General features: G+C 46.1%; 1 protein-coding gene across 6 annotated transcripts in view; it reads right to left on the minus strand.

Annotated features, from left to right (window-relative positions):
• ARID1A (AT-rich interaction domain 1A) overlaps positions 1-20,192 on the minus strand; it is a 62,873-nt gene that overhangs the window by 24,208 nt on the left and 18,473 nt on the right. For 5 of the 6 annotated variants that reach the window (XM_075114917.1, XM_075114919.1, XM_075114918.1 and 2 more), the window contains 3 exons: positions 13,083-13,295; positions 11,905-12,366; positions 10,775-10,888 (listed from right to left, as the gene is read on the minus strand). In XM_075114917.1, coding sequence (XP_074971018.1) covers positions 10,775-10,888; positions 11,905-12,366; positions 13,083-13,295 — 789 coding nt within the window. The remainder of the gene's footprint in view (positions 1-10,774; positions 10,889-11,904; positions 12,367-13,082; positions 13,296-20,192) is intronic. The other variant, XM_075114916.1, reaches the window with a different exon arrangement.

Below are 20,192 nucleotides of genomic sequence, written 5' to 3' on the forward strand. Positions count from 1 at the left end.
TTCTGTACGGCCAGTTGTTTCCATAAAGATGCTTACAAGCAAGACCAGAGAACAATAGCTAAATTTATTCCCTGATTCTTTCTGAAAGGGAAAAGCCTCTTCATTGCTTCTGACTAACTGAAATACCTACTTTCTATTACAATTTCATTTTCTTTGCAGTTTCTTTTCCACTCATTCAAGAACTATCAACACTTAAAAATCACAAGCTTGTCCTTTCCTTCCCCTTTATTTCCACATCCAAAATACCTCAATCCTATCACAAAAATTACACAGCTGACTGGCAAGCTAGGATCTCCCTGCTATTTTAGGGAAATGGATAGACTTGTTCCTCCTTCTACAGTACAGACAACTGAATCTTGCGTCTTTTGCTTCACAAAGCACTCTATCTCGTAACACAAAGCAGCCTGGAGACCTCACCGTGCCCCATTTACACCAGACTCACAGATTCACATCCAAGAAGAAACCTTGCAAAGCTGACTTGGGATGTCTCAGATGTGACGGAACGGTCTGGAGAGGGCTCTGCAGCCTCCTCCACCTCTGCCACCACCTTCCTACTTCCTGTATGCCTCTTCCAGATTGCCTCCCCAGTAGAAACCAGAAGTTGGAGCTGGGGAACACAAGTTAAGCTACAGTAGAAATCCAGTTGATACTTTTCATCTAGAGAGAGTTATAGTCTGTCTCCAGAGTTTTTTTCTTGCTGAAAAATCAAAGAGTGAGAACAGGGTTTTTCAGTCTCCGAGCTGGTCCAGCTTACCGGAGGCACGCTGGAAAGGGCCCCCACTCCTGCAGGCCCTGCATCACCACCAGCTCAGCTTCAACTGCCGTGCTTTAAAATTCTGACAAAACCCATCAGCACGTACCACCACAAACATCAACCCCACTGAGCACTGCCTGTCAGCGTTTAGTAGGCAGCTGCAGGCTTACGGAACACGCCGGGTGGGAATGTAAAGACCTACCATCGCCAGGAGAAGAAAGTGAACTATTCCAAAGCCAAAGTCCCATCCTATCCTATCCCAAAAATATACAAGTTGTTCCAGGGAAGGCCACCATTCGCCTCACTCTGCTCTCCTGCCATCGGTTACTGTGCAGGAGACAGCGAATCCATCTTTACAGCACCAAAAGCACCTTCTAGATGATCATCATTCTTGGTGCGCATATGGGCTGGACAAGAAACAAAGGGGAGGAGGAGAAAGGATGTGTGCAGAATGTCTGTCCAATAAAACCTCTCATCACATCTAGAACATTTCTGGAATTTAAAGTAAGTGAAAGACGCTGTTAACTTCCCATGTGCTCTGTACCCTGTCATACTTTGAGAGGAGTGGGACAGAAACCAAAAATAAGTATTTTTAAGCTGCCAGTTTACCTGTTACCGATTTTGTGATCGTACATGTGTGGGAAGCATGTTCCCCCACATTCCCAAGCTACCCAAGATGACTAAAGATTAATCAAATATAACCAAAGCCTAGTAACACAAGCTGGTGTCCCCTTGACCATACACAGCTTGCCTCCACTGCCACACAGCTCTTACCTCTTACTCTCTGAGGCGCTGAAAAGATGGCTTTTAGTTTAACAGAGAAGGATGACTTTCTCCTGGCATAAAAAACACGGAATGCCCAGAAGGAAGATCACTGCCGCACTAGCACAAGCCACACGGTACGCTTCCGTGTTTTATGAAAGCTTTTTAAGTTCATGGCCTTGCCTCTTCTCTTCTATCCCCCTTCAAAATGTGACAAGATCAGGCATCAGAAGGAACAAAGGGATTTAATTATGCAGTGAAGTCACTGGGTTTGGCCCCTTGGATATGTCCCTGGAAGCTCAACCTCTGACGTGAGCAAGGACCACATGTGAGCAACCAGAAACTACAGGCCTCAGCTTCTGCAGCAGGGTCTTTTGGAGAAAAACCCAAGTTGCCGGTTACAAAACCAAGCGTGCATAACAACCTTCGAGTCCTATTATGTGCCACTTACTCATTCAAGCAGTCCTTAGGTAAAGGGAATAAATGCTATACTTTTACTACTTCAAGGGGAAAAACACCTGCCCACTAAGACAAATATCAGGAAGGTAACACTACCAAGGCTCCAGCCTCTGCTAGATGGAGTCCATATTCCCTTCCCTTATGAGGAGTTTAAGCTCCTCTCAGGCATTGGCGCTGACAATTACAAACCTAAGATGGGGACTAGAACATGCAAGAGATTTGTGCAGTTTCCTCGCTCAAAAAAGAAGCTGAAAAGCTCATTCTTCCAGGCTGGCTTTAGACAAACTGGTAGAAGCTGCTGGCTCTAGCTGCACTGCAGGAAAAAGAGCATTTGGAAAGGAGGCTGTCAGGAGGAGGGGCTCAGTGGCACACAAGAAATTTTACTCTGATTGCAAAAATAAGCTGCTGTTCTAATCCACCTCAGTAAATCTAGGTGAGTCTGGTCGCTTGGCAGAAAGCAGGTACGAAATAAAAAGGGAGGACGATAGACGGAAGTGCTGCTGGCTTTACTACATTCCTGCAACGGGAGACCTTGCAAAACAGCCAGCACTGCTACCGCAGCAGCCATTGATTTTTTCAGAGGTCGATACTCCACTCCCACAGATCTACTCGGCAGGAGCTTTAATCACATCTACTGCTCCTACCCTGTGCCACCCCTCCTTCTCTTCCCCCTCCAAATAAAATTAAAAAAAAAAAAAGGGGGGGGGGGGGGTGCAAGGGGGCTTTCCTCCCCCTTCAAACACTGAGCAAGCTAACAGATTTCATATTCTCGGTCTTTGGAGAGGAGAGATTCAAAAGCCTTAGTTGCAGCACAAAGTATAGAAGGAGTAACATGATTCATCCATAGAACAAGATGTCGCTGAAGGGAAAACCCACCACGTGGAAGGCCAGCATTCCCGCTCAGGGAGTGCTGGGTGCTGAGCTCTTCTACAGGACCCTGGGAAATGCAGCAGCAAAACTCTCCAGAAGTTTCCATTTAACCCTTTGCAGGCTGCTCAGCTTCTAAAAAAATACTGCCAGGTTTAGATAAACATTGACACAACACAAAGTATTCAAAGAAGCAGTGGTAAATGCTGAAGTTTTGTATGACAGAGGAGTGTCACTTTAGCTAACACAGAAGCTGACCCGGCCACCCAGCCACAGCGCTGCCCCATGGAAGGATAAAACCTCCAGCTTCAACAGTAACACTGACCCTAAACCAAGCTGCAGGAAAGAAGCATGGAGGACCCCAGGCACAACGAGGAGCAAGAGTGCAGCAGCAGCAGAGGATGCTCTCGGCAATGCTGTTTTTTTGGAGGGTGTTGGGGAATGCAAGGGGAGCGACACCTACAAGTCGATCACATCAATCAGAAAAGGCTGGTCTCACACCAGGCTTTGGGAAGGCAAGTGCAAGCGAGAAACTCATACGGGTCTCTGATAACAGACCACAGACCATTTATTTAAAGAGCTTTTGTTTTCCTTCCAGAGGTTTTGAAGTATTCTACTTCAGTCTGGAGACAAACCCCAGATCATATAAAACACTAAATCACATAAGAGGCAGGAAGCTACCCTCTTTATTGCCAGCGTAAGGATATTCCAATTCCCCAGCAGTGCTTCCTCTGGAAGGCGCTTTCCAGTCTCCGATGTGTCCAATTTAGACTCCGAAGTATTTAGTCATCTCAGCATGTGATTATGCCACCATGCCAACCACACGAGTTGGGGTGGGCAAAGAAATGCAGTAAAGGCAGGAGTCTGAAATAATTAAAAACTTAAAAAAGGCCCCTGTTCAGGCCAGTACTTTGGATTTTAAGACAACTCAGCTTTCAGTACTGTTATCAGCCTCTTTGAAACAATTAAGAGTGACAGAATCAATTTCTAAAAAGGCAGTAGGAAGGTCTTAGGAGAGAATAAGATTTCGAAGGTATCAGGCATTGGCAAGCCTGATGAATCTGGCACCTGTGGGGGGGGCAGCAATAGAGTGACACCAGGGGCTACGGCTGGGGCATCTCTAGAGAAACCACTTCTAGTCAAGACCCTGTATGCAATACCACACCCGCACCCAGGTACTGCTGACCCGGGCGGGACAGAGAAACCAAAGACACATTTGGAGTGAATCAAGGAAATTCTCCTCTCCCCCTGGCTCAGAGCAGCGACCGTGCACGGGAAGAGGTAACATAACCACGGAAACCTGGCCCAGGCCAGACTCTGACATACACCCGGCGCTACCCTCGGGGTCAGGGTGCCAGAACAGTCAATTCCTAGAGATGTCACTTCTTGTCATTTCAGGAAATTCAACCTTTTTATTTTTTTTAATAAAGGTTTCTATTTTCCTGTGTAGGGCCTGATTCAAAATTATAATTAAAAAAAAAAATTACACAACTTCTCCTCCAATTACCAGGGCTTCTTTGAAATCATGGCGTGAACCTTGTACCCAACAAGCCCATCCGAGCAGCGTGGCCGCTGCAGGAAGGGAACAGAGCGAGCCTTGGGCCCCTGCCATGCCCCACATTTGAGCACCATGTGGAAACAGTTTTCTCCATGGCATTTATGATCGTGCACATCTCCAAGACAAGTCAATCCAGCACGCCAAAAGGATATTAACAGGAAAATTATTCCTGTAAACTGAAAGTTCAGGTGTGGCAGCGTTTAAAACGCATGCAGCGCTGTCAGCCAAAGTTAAACACCTTCATTTACCCCTGCAACCGCTCACGCAGCAGAGGAAGGTCACACCAACATGGACTCTCCCTCCCCTGCACAGTGTGGGACCTCTGGCAGGGTTTTGATGGAAAGGGAAGAGGATGAGGCTAGCATGTCGGACATCAGACCGACAAGAGGCTTCCGCACGTTTTAAAGGGTCTCCAGTGACACCAAGTCAGCAGCAAAAAAGGAAGCGAAAAACTGATTTCCATGTCCTACAACGAGCTTCTTGAAAGCATGTTGAAAAGCAGAGGGTCACCTCGCGAGGCATGCATTTCAGCAGTTACAGTGCATGGAGCAGCTCTGTATTTTCAGGCTGCGGCAGCGCAGGGGATGCGTGTGACAGAGCACGGGCTATTGTTCGAGATCCAAGACCAGAACTGGTCATCCTACAGCAATTTCCTGATTAAACACTGACCCGCCTAGTCACTCTGGCCAGGCCTAAAAGAACAAGAGCCCGTCCTCTCCCAAGTGAGCTGCCAGCCATCCCTGCCACCCACCTCCACGCCGTCTCCTCTTTCAGTTGGGTCCGTAACCGAAATCGCTCCTAAGAAAACGAAAGGCTGGGGGTTAGGGGAATCTGTGCGAGGCGTGCAGGCAGGAAGCAGAGCCGAGCTGCTCGCGACCAGAATAGAAACAGGAAACGAGCCCGGCATCGAGCATAGTGCAACCCGCTGCCAGCGCAGGCTCCCGCGAAGCTGCATCAGCGGCTCCGCGCGGCATCGTCTCGAAAGGGACGCTCACTGGAGGTGGAGGGCTTCGCGCAGCCCGGAGCGGGCCCGGGCGATGAAGTGCGGGGTGGGGAGTTTCCTCCCAAGCACCGGGTCGGATTAGCTCAGTTCAAACCCGGAGGAAGGGGTGGGAGGAGAGAAAATTGCCACATGGACAAATAGCTGAGCAACCCCGAGAAGTCACAGGCGTGAAACATGTCACTGGAGTGGCTGGAAGATTAGGGTAGCTTTGCGAGTGGGGCTCCACGCTCTCCACAGCTCTAGAGGTTATTAGAAAAATAATTTTTTAAAAATTTACAAAAAAAAGTCACAGTCCTCTCAAGAAGCCACACAAAAATGATGGCCACAATCACACACCACAAGAAGCTCAGAGGAGCTTCAGTCAGGAAAAAACATTTTCAACTCCCCGTATCACCACAACTTGGGATAGAAACCTTCATATCAGCATAAACTGGAATGCACCAATCTCTAATACCAGTGTTTCAGGTATTGTGCTCCTCGGGGCAAGCTGCTGGGTGCTGGTGTGTTTATCTGTATATCTACTGTGATGCCCAGGCACCACAGCATGCAACTACCCTGCTTTGAAATGCATACATCACTAATCCTTCTCTTAAGGCAAGCAATAAGACAAGCTCAAAAGGCCAAATACAAACCAAACAGAAGCAGTAAGTCCCATATGGAAAAAGAAAAGGAGAAAAAAAAAAAAAAGAGCCTGAAGTGACCAGCAAATTCAACTAGAGAAGGTTCTTTTCCCCTCCCCCAAAACAAAAGAAATTGTCAAAATGATTAATTTCGAGCTCAGAGAATTTTTAAGAAAACGTTCATTTCCTGGCCTGCACCTCCCTCTCCATCCACGGCAGCTTTGAGACAGTTTTTTTTGCTGCATTTCAGCCTGTTGCATTAATTATTTCCAGGTCAGGAGATGCAGCTGACAGACCTCAACTTTATTCCACTTCAAGTACCTACAGAATACACGTTGAAATGACCACTTTGTAAGAATGGGAGATCCCAAACGGTGCTTCCCTGACAACCTCCAGTGTCTAAATTCAGAAACCACTTGACTTAAGGAAGAGGTAACCAAACAAAAAATACCCCACAACTGCCAGGGATATTCACAGAAGGGTTCTTTCTGCACAAGCCAAAACTCTGCAGCCTCATTCCTCTCTCCTCCCCACAAAACCCAGTTTTGCTAAATCCATTCTGCAAAGACCCAAGACCAGGATGCACATTCAAAAGACGGATCAGGATTCTGTTTTCAGTTGGTTATATTCCTTTCTGCCATTGACAAGACACTTTTCAGATCTAAAGTCAGAGATGAGCCAAAGTGAAACGCAGCTGGATAAGCAAAAGAGTTTTCCAATAGTGCAAGATGCTGAGATTAAAGCGATTCCTACTCCAGATCAAGATGAAAGTAAGTTGCCCAGAAGAGGGATGGGGTTTCTCCCTCAGGCTACGCAGCACACTGACGAAAATAAACAAAGGACATTCTGGGGTGGGAATTCTGAAACATCTGTCCAAGCTGCCCCAGTTTGCTTCATTACATATCTACCGCAACAAAAACCTCAAACACAACCTCGCTATTTTGGGGCCTCGGAAACCTTGCCAGTGTCTACCCTCCTGGTTCCAGAAGTCCCACCCCTCGCAGAAGGTTTCCCATCGAAGCACTGCTGAAAACAATACCTCTCACAGAAGTTTTGGTTTCCATAGATAGGAAAACTTCACTGAAGAAATCCCAGAAGGTCCAATGAAAAGCAAATACAGGCCAGTACATACTGGTATCAAATCAGTTTTGCTTTATAAATGGCTTTTGGGGCCAAACTGGAAGTCCTAAACCACAGCTATCACCTCCTGTGGTTGGGAAGGTATGAACAGCCCGGTATGACAACCACTGTCTCGATGCTCTACTCCTCATCCCCCTCAAAGACATCAGAAACTTGCACTCAACTCCTTCAAGGCAGCCCGTAAGACAGAGACTGGGGCAAGATAACAATCTGTATTGAGATGTTCCGGAATGAGATACAGAATTCCTCCCAACAGACCTAAAAGTCCAGAGAACTGATTTGCAATCCAAACCCAAATGGATGTCCTAGCACCCTACTTGCTTCCCCTGTACTTGCTACCAGCACCTTCCATGTCTAAGCAGAAGGTAATTAACAGCTGGAAATATTTGACTCCTACAGACTCAGAATCCAAGCCTTTAAAGATAAAGACACCAAATGAAGTGGATACAGCTTGCCAGGAAGAATTCTTTGCCAAGGAGAAGAGGCTAGGGAATCTCCTGGGAGAAACAGATTTATACTAAGGATTACTATTCCTCTATTACACCCAGACACAAAAGACTACACTTCACTTCTCCCATGCACAACAGCAATCTAAGTTTAGTTTAGCTGCAATCCTCACAGAGCCTCCCTGGGGAAGCTGCAAGTTCTTCAGGGAAATTCTTCCTGTAGCAGGCTGGGTGAAAAACAGTACCAGCCAGGACACTCGCATGGATGCATCGACTCTTTAAAAGGCATCAGTGAGTTCGAGTTAGCAGCAGCACACTCCCCCAAAATACAGAAAGTAGAATCTTCAGAAAGGGAGCAACAAACCAGGCAATACTGAAGCTAGAACAGCGTGTAACACCGGCAGAAACGGAAGACCAGACTTTTTGCTACTTACAGATGAGCAGACAAAGCATTAGAGAAATTCAGTAATTCGAGTCTTCTGCTGTTAACAGTCTGAACACAGGAACACCATCAGGAAAAAGTTTACTTAGTGACACAAAAATCATTATTGGGAAGATACCTTGAAGTCCGCCACCCAGAACGATCAACATGACATTTCTCAGGCAGATCCTAACAAAGCCACCAAGAGCTCACAGGAGTTGAACAACTCAACAGTGTCACCACCTAGGAGATCACCACCTCCCAATACACTGGTAGGATTAGCCGAAGAAATATTCTCCCCTTTCTTACTTAGAATTCCAACACTGATGTTGATGTACAATATTAATGTGTGAAGGCCAAAGACTCGTAAATGCAGTGGCTACATAAATTTAACACTTCATAAGAACCTAAAAAGCAGCAACCTCCTTTTCGTCCTGGAGCTGATCTACGTTTAATTAAAGATGATGCATGGCACAATTTGCCCCGATTCCGAGATACCCAGTGAGCTATTCCACAGCACCCAGTGAGGCTTGGAAAGGGGCTCAGAACTCCACAAAAAATTAAAAGCCCACAAACTAACTATACCTCTGTAAGTAACACATAATGGCAAAACAGGGATCCAGGAATCCTCCCGAGTAGGTTAAAACTTTCTAGAACAGACAGACAGAGCAATATAAGGAAGATAAAAAGAAACTGATAGCACCCTTCCACGTAGCTCTTTGGTTTCGAAGCATCCCCAGGCCAAACTTTGTGCAAGAGATTGATCACTGAAAGGAAGAGTTGGCTCCCACACACCTCAGCGTTCCTCCCCTCAAACCATGCCAGAGCATCACCCTCTGATGCATTTCTCAGTTAACAGATGCTGGCCTTGTCCTACACGACCGTTAACAAGAAGGCAAGGAATTATGAAACACATGCAAGAATAAGGGCGAGTTTTCTGCAGGGGGTCTCCTTTTTTTTTAATTTTTTTTGCTTACCGAGGAAGAAAGGCCCAGAGGTCCACCAGTGCTCGGTAAGCTAAAGACTGCTCAACTTTTTAAATGCAAATTATTTGGTGATAAAGTCAGGAAAACAAGATGACTACAAAGTCTCTTTAAAACAGAAGGGAGCTTTATAACTAGTCATTTTTAAAAGCTGGACCTGTTTTTTTGCACCCTGGATTTCTCTTCAGCAAACCTCTAAAGTACCTGATCAGAAATTGGTAGACCTTTAAACTGGGTCAAATTCCCTCATTTCGAGGTTCCTTCACTCTTGCAGCAGAGAGGGATATCTTTTCTTAAACTGCTTGGGAAAAAGTAAAACTTGAAAAGGCCAAATACATTTAACCACAAGGTATAAAACAAACTCCCACTTGGTGCTGAGAAGGAGCCACTTCTGCTAAGCAGAGCAACTAATTCCTATAATCTGAGTCAGAGGGCGCTGATTGGTAGGATTCATGAAGGCTCTATCAACAATGCTACTGAACAGGACTTCCCACCGTTCGGCGCTAGAGCAATTTCTTCAATTAATTCAGTGGCTTCACTTTTCCTACATTCTTCGCCAGAAGATGGGTCACATGGAAGAACTTGTGGAGAGGCAGAGTGGAAAGAAACATGCTATTTAAAAGGATTTTTCCCCCAGGCCTCAGAACAAATTAAATCTTTGCAATCAGGGTCCAAAAGGAAAAAAAAAAAAAAAAAAAAAAAGAAAAAAAGGAAGAAAAAAGAAACAACCCACAACTACGCCCGTTAGGTGGTCAGAACTAGAATTACTTTGTATTTTGGGTGACAATTTGTACCCACAATCCAAAGGAATTATTTCAAGGGGCTCACAACAAAGCCGTTCTCATTGCTGAGAGCAAAAAATAACTTTGCTACGTACACAGCTCCCTCTCCCCTGACCAATCCAACTGCAGCTCAGGGAACTGACTTAGCCAGTGGCTAAATAAAAAAATAAAAGCTCACTCGCTTCCTACTGGTTGCAGTGAAAGTAACCAGCAGAATCAGAACCCAGCAGCTCAAAACTTTCCCTCCAAGTCAGAGGCACAGACCAACTCATGCAAACTAATCTAAACTTTTAACCCTTCTCCATTTTCTTGATGAAGTTTTAACCCAAAGTTAAACTGTTCTGGTCCAAAACCTGCTGGAACACTAGGCACTAATCTCATGCCTGGCTTCACTGAACATTTAGCAAGCAGATTTAGAATGCAAAAGAAAAATATAATTCTCCATCTGCCAAGGAAGAAGCTATCTGTGACTGATCTTCCTCACTCCAGGTACTAACAAATTTGTTTTTTTCACCAACTGTTCAGCCAGATTGGACCAAAGAAGCCTAAATCAGCAGTATAAGGATCCAGTGACACAGAAAGGGAACCACGCTGCCGGTCTGCTAACCACCAGTGCAACAGTGGGCTGAAGGAACAAGAAAATCAAATAAAAATTAGATGCTTTCTTCTGAAGGTCAGGGTCTACTCTAACAGCAGTCAGGTACTTCAGACACTGCAAACAAAAAGCTCAAAAATAAAAAAACCTCTTAGCTAGAACATGCAGACCAGAGCATTTAGGGTTAAACTTTTCTCTCAAATCCATTACTTTTGTAAATTACATTTAATCTCCAGTGGGAAGCCAGAAGCTAATGACTTAGTAAAAAGCACAGGCAGCCTCCATCATTCCCATTTCCACGTGGAATACCACCAGCGCTAATTTATCCTGCTGTGCTTCTGATTGCCCTCGCCCCATTCACTTCTAGATCAGCTCGCCACTCACCGGCAGGCTAGAAGGTCTGGACTGAAGATTCAAGTTCATATCTTCTTGCCCTTTACTGGAAGCCATTGAGGGAGCAGATGATGCCTGGGACCCAAATGAGTCTTGAGATAACTCCTGAAACGTCAAGAAACACCAAAAGAAAACCACAAATGGGAATAAAATAAAGGCTCTGATGGAATCACTCTGGTATATTCTCACATTGTAGAAGAATTATGTACCCTCAGTGACATTTGCCCAAAACAGGAAATAAGACAGCAAAGAGTTCAAGCCAGCAGGGCTACTGCTCCGCAGGAGGACAAACACTGCCGGACTGCTACGGAGACTGCTGGGGCTCGAAGTCTAAAACATGACAAAACAGTAATTCTCCAGCTTTCCCTTATTACAGATCCTGAAAAGCGGAGACTGTCCTGGGAGACTGCCCTGGGAGACTGCCCACTTAGCTTCTTGATCTTCTAACATCCTACCACAGCTCCAAGCACTTCATTACACAAACAAAGTCAGTCAATTAAAATCTTCAACTTTTCAAAAGCTACCTTTGGTGCACTGCAATGTTTGCTGAAAGGTGCCAGCTAGCTTTTCACACAACTATTAAAATTCTATTAAGCCTTGGTGAAAATAAATACAATTTATACTAAAAAAAAAAATTGGTTTCATGATTTTATCTTCAATTCCATGCACTTGCTGCTTTATTTCTCCTCCCTAAAGCCAAGTTTCACATTTAAGAGCAAACTCTCCCGTCATCATCTATGTGTCACTCTGCAAACTGTGCTCTACTATTGCGCTAAACCAAGCAGCTCTGGAGACCACCTGGAGAACTTCCACAGACCACAGCGTGAAAACCATTCCAGTATGAAATTCTTTAGACTGGCATTGCCAAACAGCAGCATTTACTCGACAGCAGCCTTCAAAACTGCAACATTAGCACGGCTTAGCCTGTTACCACCACAACACCTCTCTAAGAGATACAGATCTAGACACAACAGAGCAGGCAGCACATCTACTACGGTAATCATTCCAGCCAGCTTGCTGACGCGTAGTAGCTCAGCCATCTTTAATGCACAAAGAAAAGGATTTGCCCAAGTTTCTTTAAAAATCACTTACAGAAGGAAACAAAGCAGGAGACGGCCTACCTGAGGAGGGGGGAAGCGTTGCTGGGAGTACGCAGACTGCTGCTGCTGCGGCTGTGACTGAGGGTATGAAGATGACTGCTGAGAAAGAGCCGAGGAAGCTGTCTGCTGAGTTTGTTGCTGCTGCTGGTAGGGCGACTGTGACTGCTGCTGCGAGTAGGGAGGCTGACTCTGTTGGTGTTGCTGGGCTGTGGACTGCTGTTGAGGATATGGAGTTGGGGACTGCTGATGGGGCGGCTGGGACTGCTGCTGAGAATACGCAGGCTGCGATGTCTGAAGTTGTGGAGGTTGAGACTGAGGCTGTTGCTGCTGCTGATAGGAAGGCTGAGAGTGAGGGGTCTGGGATGGAGGCTGCTGGGAATACGGAGGCTGCTGCTGTTGGGGATGAGGGCTTTGCTGGTTGTAATACGGAGTCTGGCTTTGCTGCCCATACGCACTGGGGCCCTGCTGTCCGTAAGGAGGAATCTACAGGAGAAGAGGGTAGAGTTATACCAGTTACAAAGCTATTTTATATACACACACAAAGTAAGATTATGCTCAAGAAATAAAAATTCAGAGACCTGTGCAGAGCAGTTAACTGGGAACGTACTGGAAATGCCACTACCTAGATACTTCCCAGACAACAGCAAAAGTCACTTGCATATGACGTTATTCTTTGCAGTAACAAAGCTTTCATAGGCACCATAACTAAGTTTTTAGGGACCCTGATCTGACCACCCTTCAATGATAGTAAAATCAAAAGGAAAGACTGCTTGCTTACAAAAAACAAAAAAAAGAAAAAAATCGCAGCCTTTTGAACCCTGCAAACAGTCCAGCAGGAGCCACTTGGATCATGTAATGAGCCAAAACCGACCCAAAATAATTTCTTCTGTAAAGAATAGCTGTGTCTTTAACAGAACACAGCAGAAAGAATATCTTACTCCCGTTGCTATTTATTTTTCCCTTGTTTGATTCACTCCTCTGCCACTGCCTCTCTGGGAAGCAAGGATTCCATAGGTCCCTGTACATCGATCACACCTGGATCCAGGTGTGGTGCAACCCGTAGCCTAAAGAAATGTCATTTTACCTAAGCAACTGATTCCAACCTGGTTGAAGGTGGTTCCTTTAGAAGACACAGTACTTCGTTGCTCTTCTGCCTGCCCCTGCTGTAAATAGGGACTACAGAAACTTGGGTGCTCTACCTGCTGTGCATACGAGATGCTGCCCATTGTACTTTGCGTCCTGCTTTGCATTCCCATGGGATATCTCTGGGGAGTTTGTGGCCCATACGGCTGTCCTGGATATCCATGTCCTTGCTGTGGCCCCGCTTGAGGTCCCTGTTGTTGTGTGTACGGGTTGTTTCCTCCATATGGCTGGGGCCTCATCTTCCCCATCTGATCCATTGGGCTTGTAGGCTGCAAAGCAAGGTGCGACACACGATGTACATCCAGCTACACATAGGAATCGTTCACAACTTCCCAAAAACCCCAGAAGAAAACTCCAACAGGTTGGCACAGAGAAGCAGAAACTCGTCTGTCTCTTCTCAGGTGCTAAACCCCACAGTTACATTCTGAATTACAGCAGGATTCCTGCTGCCCTTCCAAACCTACAGACGTTTCACAAAGAACAAACCCAACGAGAAGTCATTTTATGCCGACGTATCTCCTGTGGCCGGAGGACAGGAAAGAAGGAGGGAAGGATCATTAAGAAAGACAAATTATCAGTGTAAGTGGCTTTTCCCTGTAGTAGGTAGCAGTTTAATGTCCAGATATTCCACAACAAGGTAAATTTAGGCTGAAAATTTAAATATTCACAAGAAACACTGCTTCTTTCACATATAACAAGGTCTCCCAAAACACTACAGGCTGTTAATTTACACGTACGCATTTCAATTAATCCATATTGATGTAGTAATGCAGCACTACTGACATTCGCAGCGTTCAGGACCGCAGTTCCATTTTGCACTTTTTTTTTTTTTTTAACATGTACTTTGTGGCTGCTGCCTTTTGTAGAATAAAGGTTTCTAAATCAAATTTCTTCAGATGCATAAAAGAAAAATTTGTCAGCCTTGAAAGTCAGAACCCTGAGTCTTAGAGCAGACATGATGAGATGAGTAAATAAATGCAACTTTCCTAAGACTTCCTAATCTGTACTACCCCTGCCTGGAGCCATGACATAAGAACAGTCAATCACATTTCCTGAAAATACTATAAGCCTCAAAACCCAGTCTTTCTACCTGGACAGCACTATTCCCACACTAAAGCAAGGCCTGTTTTGGTGTAGTGACCTCTAAATGAATCCCAGGCGCAGTCTTTAACCTCCATCACTCGGACTGAATAAGAATTGTTCACTGATCTCCTGATGACCTAACTAATACCAATTAGATGTTTTTTTCCACCAGATCACCATGACAATGGACTCTCTATTACACCATTCCTTCCTGCAACTAGCCCTAGGCTGGTATTTGTACAGATCCACCCCCTCTTGCTGAGATCAGGTGCTTGAGGAGTGCCACTACAGGCCTGCACAAGCAAATATCGCACAAAGCCAGCTCCAGCTGGAAACCTGAAAGAATCCCGGAGACCAGAACAGTATTTCAGTTATGTTTGCAGAATCCACCCTCCTAGGAAAAAAAGTTGGTGCAGTATGCTACACTTCAGAAAATCCTACCCCAACAGCCAGCACAGCTTGAAGTCCCAACACACAGACCCTGAAAACATTTGTTTGACCAGCTGTCTGCTACGTCTTGCCTGCCAGGCAAGCCACACAGCACCGAGCCCACGCCAAACACAAGTAAGTAGGGGCGCAACGGGGAGTTAATGGTTCTCATGTGGGGCAACAGGAGCTGGGCCATGGGAGGGAATTTAATGGAGATGGCAGGAAAAGGACCCCATTTTTGGTAAGGGGGGGCTACCCACTCAACTGAAATTGGGCTCCCTTGGACAAATTTACAACAATATGGCACAAGTCAATTAAAGAACCCCATCCAAGTCCCCTCCTCCACACCAGTTCAGCCCCAGACACCCCTGCAGATACCATGTTTGCCATCCTACAGACACTGTTCACAAAGGACTATGTGCATGGCACCAGTATGGTTATCTCTATTGAGGCAGATTTTAGATGCCCTGCCATGCTCCGTTGTGCTGAACATTTCCATATTTATCCTTCCTGATTCTAAAACAGTTCTGAAAAAGTTACATTTCATGTTTTATGTTCAAGTTCCCACAGATGCTACTGCTGAGGAGTAACACGGATAGGGGCTGCAGGACCTCAGAGGAGGAAGCCTGGAGAAGCCCTAGATCCCTGCACTCCCCAACGGCCGTACCCCTCAGATGATACCATGCACCCACACGGGGTTTTGTACGATGCTCTGGAAAGGAGCTTCCATTCAGGGGGGTCAGAAAAAAATTTGAGAGAGGTCTTTGATGGCTGTATCTGAACCCTCAGAGCCACAGTGACTTACCTCCCCAATGGCAGCACCCATGTGGAGCTTTCATACACCCTAACAGATGCAAATCGTGTTTACATCTTTCAAGCAATTGCCCCTAATGCTTCCCGAGTCTTGCCTTGTGGGTATCACCTTAGGTTACTGACATCTTCTCCCTCCCCACATAATCTTCTTTGGTATGCAAAAAGGGTGCCACCAGGAGGCTTCCCAGGCCCTAGATTTTGACAAGTCAAACCTCTTTTTCACCACCCCCCAAACACACACCTCCTTCCTTCTTCTACCTGGTCAAGTGCAACCTTGGGGTTACTGGCCGAACATTTTGGCATCTTTTCCGTTTGTTACTTGCTTCCTCCAGGTTGTCACTCTACCTTCACAGCCCGCTAGCAAGGGCAGCTTCTCAAATACATTCCTGTTTGGAGGTTTTTGTTTTTTGGTTTTTTTTAAATATGCACACAGCACATGGTGCCTCCTCTGCACAGATTTTCTTGTCTGTGGTCACCCACAAAGCTAACCATATCTTCAGGAAGGCTAGAAACAAGGTGAAGATCCACTTTTCCATGACTCCTACAGGAAGCATGACGACTGTTAAAAAACTTCAAGAAACATTTGGAACTGTTTACGCAGCCATTAAAAAAAAGAAAGATAACAGAAAAAAACCAAAACAAAACCCAAACATATTTCCAGGATGTGACCAAGTCGCCACCTTGATTGCTCAGCGTAGGAGTACACAACGTGCTTCCAAACTGCGCTGCTCTGAACTGCCACTCTTCCACAAGGCCCTAGCGCACAGAGGATGCTAAAAACAAACATGAAGAGCATCACTCTAAATTACAGCCTTATAGATAAAATTCTATAAACAGAAGAAATGTAAACGCCAATTAATCTCTAATGAAGGAACTGTTTCATACACACACTCCTGCCTTGTTGCAAACCAACAGGCTAATTCATACTCCCTGGGGCTGCCGTGTACATCTCAAATGCTGCTACGCATTCTTCCTTCAAAATCTCCCATTAAAGACGCACGTCTCTTTCAGTGACAGGGCTTTAACTGCTCTCCTCTTAGCAGTGTTGCTCTGGCTTAAAGAGCCTACCATCAGAAAGTCTACTTGAATCTGCTGTCTCAATCCTTTTAGGTAATTTAACTACATGCGCCCCAAGAAAAGGACAAAGTTGAAACGCAGTGAAGTGCGGATCGATCCAAGAGCTCACGCGGAGGCTTTGGGGGGAGCGGAGGTGCTGCGCAGCGCCTCTCTGCACCCGTATTTACACGGGATGGGTAAGCCAAGAGGAAGTGACGCCTGTTCGCTTGCAAGAACACTTCAGGATAAATAAGGAAATACCACACTCTGACTGCAAAAGGCTGGAGATTCTTCTCTGGACCGATACATGGGAAATCCTTTCAATAGGAAACCACAGGAGTAGATTACTGTGATTACACTTCAAAAGCCAAGGCCCTGCCACAGAGAGACATAATTGAGAGAAAGTGTTGCTCCTTGATCACTGAAGTCCAGACCCCCTGCTTACACCTCCTTGCATTCATAGAAATTGCCTCTATTCTCCCTTCAACCTCGGTATCTCTGCTGTTTTATAACACTCTTAAGTACCGAAACTTGGCAAAACACAGGCCTGTCACCAGTCAAACTTTCAAAAGCAAAGTTGCTCAGTACGGCGTGTAACGAAAGCAACCGTAAGCTGGTGCTCCAGAGAAACCACTGAGCTTTCAAGAAAATTTAAGATATTTCTAGCCTAAAAGCTTGTAACAGCAAGCCCAAGGTGAACTTAAATTGCCGAGTTCAAAGGCTCTCCAAATCAGTATGTGTAATGTAAAGGACATCAGACCCCTAGAAATGAAACAGCACCGTGAAAACCAGCTATTCTTCGAAAACAATGCTGGAGCTTTCCTAGAAAAAAAGCTTCTAAGCAGACGAGAGGATTCCACAAACAATTCTTTTCAGATTTTGTCCAGTAGAAGAGAAATTTGGCCTCTCAAAAGAACAGTTTGGTTAAATTGGAGGGGACTTGCTTAATGGTCCCAGCAGGAAAATGAGTAAAGGGAAGAGCCAAATCCCACTTTGGAAGCAAGCGCCAAACCTTCCACAGCTGTATAGAAAAATGCAGTTCTGACTTTCCCCAATTACATATTTGTATTTTATTATGCCAGAGGAAGAAAAGGAAGGAGAGTCATTCAATAAACTCTCCCCTTTCGAATCAGCATCATTCAGTTATTGGCAAACGTGGGTATTGGCTACAACTGGTTTCCTCAGCCACCCCCCAAAAAATAGAAAGGGAAAAAAGGAAAAAGAAAGGAAAAAAAAAAGCCCTAAGCCCTCACCTTGGATTTGAGATCTTTTCTCAACCAGATTTGTTGTTCATTTTTTGTGATGAAAAATAATAAAAAGCATTACTGGCTGTTTAACCGAGAGAAGCCCTAATTGATTCCCACAGTAATTAACCTGCATTTTACCTCGGAGAGTGGTAGTTAAGGAAGTCGGCACTGCTATTTATAACTCATCTCAAATTGAGGGCAGACTGCCTAAAATCTAACACATCCCAGCTGTACTCCTGTTTGAACTGGGGCCAAGGGAATTTTTTAAAGCAATCTTGGCACTGAATGAATGACACCAACAGTATGAGCGCGTGTGTGGTTGTGTTGTGGTGACGTAGCAGTGGAGGTGGAAGGGGAAGGGGGGGCAGCACGCCGTAATCCCTCTCCCAAGCCCGCTCGACGCGTACAGGCTCGGCCCCGGCCGGTGCAACGTGCCGGAGCCGCCCACCGAGAACCAAACACAGGAAACGTCTTTTCCTGTGGAACGCCTTGAAGTGAGAAGCACATGGCTAATCTGCATAAAAGCAAAGCCACACCACTCCTGCCAGGAAGGTTAGTGCTCGTAATCTCTGGCCATGGAGCTGGCTGCCTGCGAGGACTTGGACCCACGCCTGATAACCCAGAAAGAGCCGAGAACAGATGGGCAAGGACCCCGGCAGAAACAGCACCGCACGTGACTCACCACATGGCCCCGCAAGCACAAACTATTGTTTGGCTGCTGAGCGCCGGTACAAAAGGCAAGCCCGACCGAGCCCTGCGAATTCAGCGAGAGGCGCAGCTGCTCCCCTACCACCGTCAGGCTGGCCGGAGGACAGGCACCACCAAACCCCAGAGGCCTGGAAGTCACCAAGCTGAGAAGATGCTGACCAGCGCCGCCACTGGTTGACACCGTCCCACAGGCTCAGAGAATGAACTGCTCACCTCCCAGAGGATGAATCCGGATGGGACGTTACTGAAGTGAAGAAAGTAGGTCCCGGTAGAAGACCATGCTCTCTCCTTGCGTCTCCTACTCCTCATTATGCAAAGGCAAGGGCAAGCAGTCTCTGCAGCCAGTGAAGTTACAAAGCAAGATTGTCATGTTGGCTATAAAATTGTATTAGTGATGGACTATGCTGGGGAAGGGGAATTATTTTCCCTAAGAATTAGTCAGCTGGTATCATGGTCATATTGGGTTTAATCATTGAAACCAGGCAAGAAAATAAAACCACTCATGCTCCCCCAACCTTTCTGTGCCATTTCTATCAAAATCAACAAGCTGAAAAATCAGGGATAGCAGCATCATCTTAACAGGATGCTAACACCTACAGTGGCTCATGGAAAGACGTGGGTTCAACACCAGCAGCTTTCTGTTTTTCAGGGCCTTCCACCCCATTGAGAAACACCAACCATGCCAAGGCAGGCAGGGGAGCCTCCACGTGAGAGTCACAGCAAATGGAGAATTACTCAGGAAAAATATTTTGCCTTGATCACAAGGCTGCCAAGAGGCTTTTATCAACTGAGCGTTCACGTTTCTAAAAAGCAGCCCTAATCTAAGTAGAGAGGCTGCACTGACCTTTGCCATTTCTAGTATGTTCCACATCCTCTGGAGCTACCAAGAGCTCAGGCTGCTGTGAGACACCAGGACTGGGTAAGGTCTTGGAGGTCCCAACATCCAACACCATTAACACCTGCCTCCACTAACATCCCTGCCTCCAGGGACGAGGGATTTGACCTCCCACCTCTAAGCCCCGCCCCTAAACTAAACCTCTGCCATATTTTCAAGTTCAAAGGGCACTATGGGAGTTATGCTGCCTGCAGCATCAAGGCATCAGTGCCTTGACCAAGATGACCCAATTTTCCAGGTACTCACCAGTGTTAAGCTATGGTAGGTGTGATGGTGCCTGCACCCAGTGTGATGGTACTAGCAAACAAGTGCGAAACGCGCAGCGGGGGTTGACCCGAGCTGTGAGCACAAAGCCTTGCAGACCCACGAAAGCCAGCCAGGCTGTGCCGATGCACACCAGCTGAAGTCTAACGCAGGCAGATGGTTACTCCCTTGTGACATCATCCAACCATGGCAACGCCATGATGTCACTGGGAAAACAGAACTAACGGGGAAGAGGGAACACAGCGACATCCAATGGGCAGCTCAAGAGCATGGCATCACAGAATGCCCCGAGTTGGAAGGGATCCGCAAGGATCATCGAGGCCAGCTCCTGTCCCTACACGGGACAACCCCAAAATTCACACCCTATCTCTGAGGGCGTTGTCCAAGTGCTTCTTGAATAGCATCAGATGCTTCAGCAAGCCCTACCTTCAGCTGTAGGTCACTCTCACGCTCAAGTCTGCACTTCGGGCACTTTCATGCCCAACTGTTTCTCCTTAAACTCCACGCACAAGTAACTCCAATTCCTCCATAGCCAGTCTAGAGAGTTCAAGCTGAGAAAAAGAGCACAAACTAACAACCGTCCTCATTCGTGAGCAAGCACAGCTCATCTTCCAGTGAGGAACACTTTCATCTGACCTATTTAAGGTGCAACTGGCTGCGCTAAGGTCAAT

This window comes from Phalacrocorax aristotelis, chromosome 20, assembly GCF_949628215.1.
Source record: "Phalacrocorax aristotelis chromosome 20, bGulAri2.1, whole genome shotgun sequence".
NCBI classification, from domain to species: domain Eukaryota; kingdom Metazoa; phylum Chordata; class Aves; order Suliformes; family Phalacrocoracidae; genus Phalacrocorax; species Phalacrocorax aristotelis.